This window comes from Drosophila ficusphila, unplaced genomic scaffold (assembly GCF_018152265.1).
Source record: "Drosophila ficusphila isolate 14025-0441.05 unplaced genomic scaffold, ASM1815226v1 contig_607, whole genome shotgun sequence".
Taxonomy (NCBI): Eukaryota; Metazoa; Arthropoda; class Insecta; order Diptera; family Drosophilidae; genus Drosophila; species Drosophila ficusphila.
In genome coordinates this window covers 2,674,815-2,683,278 of record NW_025064537.1, presented here as the reverse complement: position 1 = coordinate 2,683,278, position 8,464 = coordinate 2,674,815, and the positions used below count along the sequence as shown (strand labels likewise).

Here is an 8,464-nt window from a genome sequence, read left to right as displayed (position 1 = left end):
CACTATATTTAAGTTCATGCATTGTCAAGATTTTTTTTTATTGATTAGTGATATTATTGATAAGTGATCATGGTGTAATTTAATTATTATTTTTTTTTTAAATTAGTCAATTGTAAAAATTTGTAAGCCGTAAAATAATCGATTATTGCTGGATTGTGTTTGAATATATCGATGTATCGAATAAGCCTCCATTTTTGTTGCATCTCTACAAGCCAGGCGAAAAAGTGAAGAAAAGTGGTAAAAACAATTTGTAGACCATCGATTGCATAGTTGGTACTTAGCCAAAGTACCCCAGTACTCAAATCTTACCAAGCGGATGGCTGCCTAACGTGAGTCTCACGAGGTTCAATTACTCCTAGCAGGATAAACAAATCGAAACTTAACCTCAATGTGCCCTTTTATTCCGCAGACGAGCACCTATAGGAAAAGGTAATACAAAAATAATACCCAAAAATGACTCAATATCTGCCGCCAAATCTGCTGGCGCTCTTCGCGGCCCGGGATCCCATCCCGTTCATGCCGCCGGTGGACAAGCTGCCTCACGAAAAGAAGTCCCGTGGCTACCTGGGAGTGGCAAAGTTCATGGCCGACTTCGAGGACCCCAAGGACACGCCGCTGCCGAAGACCGTGGAGACGCGACAGGAGCGATTGGAGCGACGTCGCCGCGAGAAAGCCGAGCAGGTGGCCTACAAGCTGGAACGGGAGATAGCTCTGTGGGACCCCACCGAGATTAAGAACGCCACGGAGGACCCGTTCCGCACGCTATTTATCGCCCGGATCAACTACGATACTTCCGAGTCAAAGCTACGACGCGAGTTTGAGTTCTACGGTCCCATCAAGAAGATCGTTTTGATCCACGACCAGGAGTCAGGTAAACCCAAGGGCTACGCCTTCATCGAGTACGAGCACGAACGTGACATGCACGCAGCCTACAAGCACGCCGACGGTAAAAAGATCGACAGCAAGCGCGTCCTGGTGGACGTTGAGCGGGCTCGCACGGTCAAGGGCTGGTTGCCCAGGCGCCTGGGCGGCGGTCTGGGTGGCACTCGTCGTGGTGGCAACGATGTCAACATCAAGCACTCAGGACGCGAGGACAACGAGCGGGAGCGCGAACGCTATCGGCTGGAGCGGGAGCGCGAGGACCGCGAGGGTCCTGGCCGCGGCGGTGGCTCCAATGGCCTGGAAGCCCGGTCCGGACGAGGTTTCGGAGCGGAGCGACGACGCTCCCGCTCCAGGGAACGTCGCGACCGGGAACGTGATCGAGGACGTGGCGCTGTGGCTAGTGGTCGGTCGCGCAGCCGTTCCCGCGAGCGCAGAAAACGGCGCGCGGGCAGCCGAGAGCGGTATGATGAGTTCGACCGCCGAGATCGGCGTGACAGGGAACGCGAGCGGGATCGCGATCGGGAGCGCGAAAAGAAGAAGAAGCGCTCCAAATCGCGTGAACGTGAATCCTCCAGGGAGCGACGCGAACGGAAGCGGGAGCGAAGAGACCGCGAACGCGGCACGGGAGCCGGTGGCGAAGTCAAGGAGCGCAAGCCCGACTTCCGCGACATGGACGTCATCAAGATCAAGGAGGAGCCGATCGACGATGGCTATCCAACGTTCGACTACCAGAACACAGCCATCAAGCGGGAGATCGACGACGAGAACGAGGAGAAGTACCGGCCGCCTGCGCATCACAATATGTTCAGTGTGCCACCGCCGCCCATTCTGGGGCGTGGCAATGCCAATCCGAATCCCAGTCCCGACAATGGCCAGCAGAGCTCCAGCGACCAGAGCTGGTGGCGTCAGTAAGGAGGTTGCAATCTTGGATCTGTCTTTCAAGGTTAATAATTGTAGAAATCAGCCGTCTGTTGGTCGCTACTATTTATTCATTCGACTTGAGGCGCAGCAATCCTGGAAGGAATAACCATAGCAATCCAAGGTTCCATTTTACACAGAAAATTTTAAGGTATAGCTTGCAGAGACGCCAAGCAAATCAACATTATAAAACCCCGACCGCTAAACGCAAAATCCACTAATGTGTGCGTAGCTTAAATCATTTAAATTTATAAGTAACTCTTAACAAATGAATATGAAAGAAAAGTAAGTAAAATAAAGCTAGCCCTACATGTGTTTGTTTCCCCACCTTTGGTAAGGGGGTTAAAGGGAATACGGAGGATCAGGAGCTGAAATCGGAGAGTTCGGAGGCGAATATCAAATATGGTGTTATCCCATGGTGGTTCCTGGGACTTTCTTTTTCATTAAACTTAAGCTCAACAAACGCAACCTGAACACAAACCCTCGCACTAACCCGTGCCTTTTATTTTCTCTGTTTTTTTGCAGTTTTCAATCAATTGAAAATCTGACTCTGACTAGTGTGAAATCAAAAGCATAAGTATTCAATCGAAAAGAAATCCAAACGGAAATTAGTTCCGCAAGAATTCGTAGCCAAAGTCCAAGTCCAAAATTCCAAGCCCACAATCAGGTAATTTGGTCTACGCACAAACCTCACTAATCCATGCGTCTACCGTTCTAGGACCGCTCTAGAATCGAGACAGCTACCGATACTTTCCTTCTCTCCTCCGCTCTGGGTTTCCTGTTGTGGTGTGGTGTGTAAGTTAAATCGGGCTTAATTTCAAAACCTTCCGAACCGAAAAGACCCGGCTATGTAAGTTTCCCCCGGTAAGATCTGCTCGAGCACCGACTGAGCTAAAGTGTAAGGGAGCTTTCCTCTGTTTGGTACACATTGCGAACTGCTCTGATGGTCTGTGGCAATCTACTTATCCATTATGTCTGTAACCGTTATGTAATTTACCATTTCGATCTTTTCATGTACGTTGCGCTGGTTGTTATCGTACTAAAGAGGAACCCGCGGCGGAAACTCGCATAGAACAGATAGCTGCACAAAGGTTTGCTTGTGGTAACTGGTAACGACTGGTCAGGTCAAGTCTTTTTGGGGGTACCTTATTTCCCTGGCTTCTCTTTTAGGTATCGGACATTGATTAAATTTTGGGGCCTTTATTTTGGTATGGTTTGCAGACAAGACATTCGTAGTTGCTTTGTTTTGTAAGATATCTTACTTTGGTCCTATCGGGAACAAACTTTCGTCTAGCTAGGTATCTTTAACATTACAATGTAGTTAAACTAGCTAAAAAGGTGTGCAGGATACAATGTCACTTAATTTAGACTGTCATCTAATAAAAGGAAACTCGCTCCCGAAACAAAAAAAAATTGTTTTATTTAAATTATTCAATTGATATAAACATTCATATGGGTGCCTATGACAAATTTATGAATAGTGAAAAATATCAGCTTTACAAAATACAGCCGAAACTTACCAATTGTACAATTAAAAAAAAAAAAAGATAAGTCCAAGCCTCACTTTCGTAAATAATTTTTAAATATTAAACTGTAAAAAAAACACTCAATCAAAATGTAGTTTTTGTAGTTGGTACTTTAAAAAAGTTTAAGGATAATATTAAATAATTCAATCGTTTTGTTAAACAGTTTAAGGATACATTATCTATTTAGCAATTATCCATTCTCTGAATCTTTTTTTCTTTGGAATGATATTAGATTTCAAATTATAAAGGAAAATTACCGATATCATCCTGGGACTGGGAGTTTCTGAAAGCATCTCCAATGACTTCTTTGAAGCCGAGATTGCGTGTCATCCGCGTAATTTATCAACAACTATTCAACATATCTTGTGGAAACACACTTAAAAAAATTTATATGGAAACCCTTTTCAATTTTAAAATAGTTGGTCTCAATGACAACAAAAGAAAACAATAAATCAGTCAATACGATTTCCAAATTTCAAAACTCCTGCTTACGGGGGTTGATGAACTTGCTAAAGTCGAAGGATGTAGGCAGGGTTGCCAACTCGGATTTATAAAAAGGCGTAGGTCAGACAAAGAAAGTTATGTAGAAATGTGAAATTGCCATATAGAAAATACGTAGATCTACGTACTTTTTTTCTGAGAGAAATTAAGAGAGTAGGGTAGGTAAAAGTAAATAAAATGACAATTTATATTACCCTAAAAGTAGTAGACAGCAAACAAACAACAAATTTAAAAATAAAAAAAATCTATGAATTATAGATCTACCAGAATCTCATGGCAAATAAGCCAAACTTTACATGCAAATATAAATATAATGATCTGTGTATATAGATATTTATATATTGGCACATAGAGTATGAAATAAATAAGGCTAAATAATGAATGGATTTGAATATACTTGTGTATAAAGTTTGGCTTATTTGCCACGAGATTCTGGTAAACCTATACCACCTGTAGTTAATTTAAACAAGTTAAACAAGAGGCTAGGGGTGCCCGTTAGTATGAAACGGAACGTTTATTAATTTTTTTCGCGAAAATAAAGGTAATTATGCCCATTCAGTCTATTTTGCAAATTTGAACAATTTTGATAGAAAATACGTAGATTCTGGGACTTAAGTTCGTAGGTTTGCAAGAAAGGCTTAAAGTACGTAGATCTACGTAAAAAGACGTAGAGTTGGCAACCCTGGATGTAGGGTCACTAGGTTGGTGCATTCGCTAGGTGAATTGAATCCTGTTTAGAATTTCTCTTACAAAGCAATGCTCTGAACCAAAGTGGAAATACACGCCAACCCTGGGCTCCCACCCATATCGACGGACAAACATCGATATTACTATCAGAACACCGATGCAACATCGAACATTTCCAGAACATCGATACTATCGCTTGTGACACCGACGTATTTGCAGCCCTAGTTTTTTTGGCGTGTAGCAGAAAAAAAGGAAGCCGCTTGTGGAAATTTTCAACTGCCTTCGGCGAGCATTAAACTCCTAGAAAATCAGGTAAACGCTTGCAGCAAATTGCAATTGAGTGCTATTCTTCGATTTTGCTAATACTTGACGCGAATAGTTTACTAATTAACGCGTGTTCTTTGCGGCATTTTGTCTCGTTTCGCGTACAGCAAGCCCGGCATTCGACGCACCGCAAAAAACTTCGTTGACTACTTAGCAGCGCCGACGAGAAAGCAAGAAGAAAAAACAACATGTCTGACGAAAAGAAAGGCGGCGAAACTGAACACATCAACTTGAAGGTGCTTGGTCAGGACAACGCCGTGGTCCAGTTCAAGATTAAGAAGCACACACCCTTGCGCAAGCTGATGAACGCCTACTGTGACCGGGCCGGACTCTCCATGCAGGTGGTGCGCTTCCGCTTCGACGGGCAGCCCATCAACGAGAACGACACTCCAACATCGCTGGAAATGGAGGAGGGCGATACCATTGAGGTCTACCAGCAGCAGACCGGCGGCGCCCTATAAATTTACTTAGTTAAGCTAGTTACTCCACCCTTTATAACTAACAAACCACGAAAACACAAAAAGAATCAACAACATAATGAAGAAAACAGCAAAACAAGCAGTAAGCATTAATTGAAACAACAGTACGTTTAGTACTACTGTAGATTTTGTCTGAATACAAGACCACAACAAAGATAAACTATTGCAGACAAGGAAATGGTAAATAAAGCATTTTATAAACTACATCTAAAGTCTCTGCCTGATCGGCGTCTTTTTCTTTCGATTTCCACCTTGTCAGTTTGGTGCGAATTTCCCGCTTCTTATCCCTCTGTACATACATACATACATGCAACGGGAGGCGCTCATGTGCAATGCACGCGTGTTGCGAACAGGACTGGGTTGAATGCGTCAGTGTGCGTACAAATTGGTATACATACACAACAGGGCTCACTGAATTTGCGGGAAAAGTACGTCAGTATGTACACCGGCGAATCTGCAGAGTCTGGGAAAACATAACCTCAATTTACAAAAATGCATATGACGTCATTTTATGGAACCTTCTAGGGAAACCGCATAGATGTAACATTAACCTCAAAATAGTACTAGTATTTCCATGTAATAGTACTTCCGCCCCATGTATGTTTGGCAAGCCAAGAATACATGATAAGTATGTACGTATGCATGTGTCTACCATGTAGGTTTTTAAAGTACAGTTCTGTACAAAAAGTTATGGTATACATACACACTTACCCCTTTACCTTCAAAAAATAGTGTTCAAAAATAATCCCCCATATCCTGTTATTATTCGTTTTTATTAAACTTGATTCAAAAATGTTCTCTGGTTTTCATAAAACGTCATACAATATGTTGTTGTGGGTATCATTGGGTATTATTGGCTCACTAACAAATAAAATATTTACATCCTTAGATAAGCGCTATTTAATATGAAGTGCTACATTTTACTGAGAACTACTTAGAAAAATAGCTTCTACTATAACCATACGAATTTATAATAAAGTCAGTATAGAATTTAGCTGTTAAAAGCATAAAATTAAACCACTTTTTTTCTACTATTTTTAGTAGTCCTGTGCAAACGTCATATGGGTTTTATAGTAAAACCGTTCGTATAGGTATGTAGCCGTATTTTTTAAATTCGTGTACCGGACAATTAAAGATGACGAATATTTAATCTTATCACTTTCACCATGAGTGCTTTAAATTTCGTTATTATTGTAAATGTATTTTAAACCTGAAAAATTTATAGAAATTAAGAAGTTCCAAATCGATATGATAAAATCTACTAGCTACTAACGTTGATATGCTGTTTTTAAACACTTCAATTATGATTTAATATTTATTTATTTTTATTTTTTCCAAACTTCAATTTCATTTAAAGTAACAACTATACTTTCATAAATATTTAAGAACTCTTAATGGAACAATAACATTGTCATGTTTATTTGCAACGACGCTAATAATATGTACAAGGTATGTAGGTAGGTTGGTAGTTTTAAAAATAATGTGAAAGGCACCGATTCCCGCTTATGAATTATTAAAAGCCAAACTGTGGCTTAGACCCAATCCTTGGGGTTTTTAAGGACTTTCATTAGCTTGCCCTCCTCGGTTTTGGATTTGGGTTCATGCATATACTCCCATCGGGCGTGCAGGGGCAGTGACATTAGAATGCTCTCATAGCGGGCTCCGGGTGTATAGAGCCCGAATTTTGTGCCGCGATCGTAGATCAGGTTGAACTCCACGTAGCGTCCGCGTCGCAGCAGCTGCCACTGGCGTTCGTTGTTGCCGTACTCGCGGTTCTTGTGCTTCCGAACGAGTGGCATGTATGAAGGGATCACGGCACGGGCGCAGCTCGACACAAAGCCAAAGGCCGCCTCCTGGTTGGGGGAGTCTATGTCGTCGAAGAAGATGCCACCGATGCCGCGGCTCTCGTTGCGGTGCTTGATGCGGAAGTAGTCGTCGCACCACTTCTTGAAGCGCGGATAGTAAGTGGCGTCGTGCTCGTCGCAGGCGTTTTTCAGCGTCTGGTGAAAGTGGCAGGCGTCCTTTTCGCACAGGTAGTACGGGGTCAGATCCGTTCCGCCGCCAAACCACCACTGCTTCTCCCCCTTGGCCACCTCCACCTCGAAGTATCGGTAGTTAAAGTGTATGGTAGGCACATGGGGGTTCCGTGGATGAATTACAGCACTGACGCCGCTGGCGAAGAACGGTAATGCGGCTCCCTCCTTAAGGTTTTTGCCCCGGGCCCGCATCTGCTGTACTGCCGCAGGAGGCAGGGAGCCGGTGACCACGGATATGTTGACGCCCGCCTTCTCGAAGACGTCACCGTCCTGCAGGACGCACGTAATACCGCCTCCTCCTTCCGCCCGCTCCCAGCGGTCAACCTTGAACTTCTGACCGCAATTCTCCTCCGCTTCCAGTGCTCGGCAAAACTCGGCCTGAATCTCCATAATCAGCAGCTCCATGCGGTGTCGCATGTTCTCCTTATCCTCTAGCAAGACCTTGGTGTCCGTGATCGGCTCGGCCATGAACCGCGATGTGTCCATCTTGACCTTTGGGTTGACCGCCTCCGCGGAATGTGCGTACGTGACCGCAGAAAAGCTGGCTAGTCCAAGACCGGTGCCGAAGAGAAAGCCTTGGAGGTGCTGGCCCTTGGTCCGCCGGACCAGTTGGAAGGTGCCTAGCGACACTAGGGATATCGTGTGACGAAGGGCGTTCATTTTGTGCTGTCGCCTACTCCAAATTTAGAACGAACGCAGTATGTTTGTTATCTTTTTCACCGGCATTTCTATTTGCACAGTCGCCAGTGTGACCGAGGTCCCTGGTTTGGGTATTAAAAATACATATACCAAAAACTGTTATTTGATTTGTTACTCCGGATCATATAGTAGTAACTATTTTTTAAATTTTATTTTCTTATAAGCCAAGGGTAACGGTACGGTCACTCAGATCCGAATTTGTACTACATATCGCATCTTTAATTGTTAATAACAAAAAAACGGTGCAAAATTTTTACTCTCCGCCAACGGATTTCGAAGTTTTAGAAAAAAACACATCGTTTCCATATTTTACTTTATTTTTTTAAGCTGTATTTACCGTGCACCGCACTTGTAAACAATTACCCTGATTTGTTTATTTTGGCATAAATCTAATTTAATAAGAATTAATAAT

The 8,464-nt window shown here is 43.3% G+C and overlaps 3 protein-coding genes across 3 annotated transcripts; 2 read left to right on the top strand and 1 right to left on the bottom strand.

The window, feature by feature from the left end:
• The first annotated feature begins 180 nt into the window (after positions 1-180).
• On the top strand, positions 181-2,111 carry LOC108088203 (U1 small nuclear ribonucleoprotein 70 kDa). Its single transcript, XM_017185905.2, has 2 exons — positions 181-329; positions 410-2,111. Exon 2 carries the CDS (start codon positions 454-456, stop codon positions 1,792-1,794), a length of 1,341 nt encoding a protein of 446 aa, XP_017041394.1. The 5' UTR covers positions 181-329; positions 410-453; the 3' UTR covers positions 1,795-2,111.
• A 2,581-nt stretch (positions 2,112-4,692) lies between these two features.
• LOC108088206 (small ubiquitin-related modifier 3) lies at positions 4,693-5,529 on the top strand. Its single transcript, XM_017185907.1, has 2 exons — positions 4,693-4,826; positions 4,946-5,529. Exon 2 carries the CDS (start codon positions 5,027-5,029, stop codon positions 5,297-5,299), a length of 273 nt encoding a protein of 90 aa, XP_017041396.1. The 5' UTR covers positions 4,693-4,826; positions 4,946-5,026; the 3' UTR covers positions 5,300-5,529.
• Positions 5,530-6,697: 1,168 nt separating this feature from the next.
• LOC108088205 (oxygen-dependent coproporphyrinogen-III oxidase) lies at positions 6,698-8,108 on the bottom strand. Its single transcript, XM_017185906.1, has one exon. The coding sequence runs from the start codon at positions 8,011-8,013 to the stop codon at positions 6,850-6,852; it is 1,164 nt and encodes a 387-aa protein (XP_017041395.1). The 5' UTR covers positions 8,014-8,108; the 3' UTR covers positions 6,698-6,849.
• Positions 8,109-8,464: the final 356 nt, after the last annotated feature.

Excerpts from the sequence above, each read along its gene's own strand:
- LOC108088203 (XM_017185905.2), top strand. The coding sequence starts at position 454 with ATGACTCAATATCTGCCGCCAAATCTGCTGGCGCTCTTCGCGGCCCGG.
- LOC108088206 (XM_017185907.1), top strand. The coding sequence starts at position 5,027 with ATGTCTGACGAAAAGAAAGGCGGCGAAACTGAACACATCAACTTGAAG.
- LOC108088205 (XM_017185906.1), bottom strand. The coding sequence starts at position 8,013 with ATGAACGCCCTTCGTCACACGATATCCCTAGTGTCGCTAGGCACCTTC.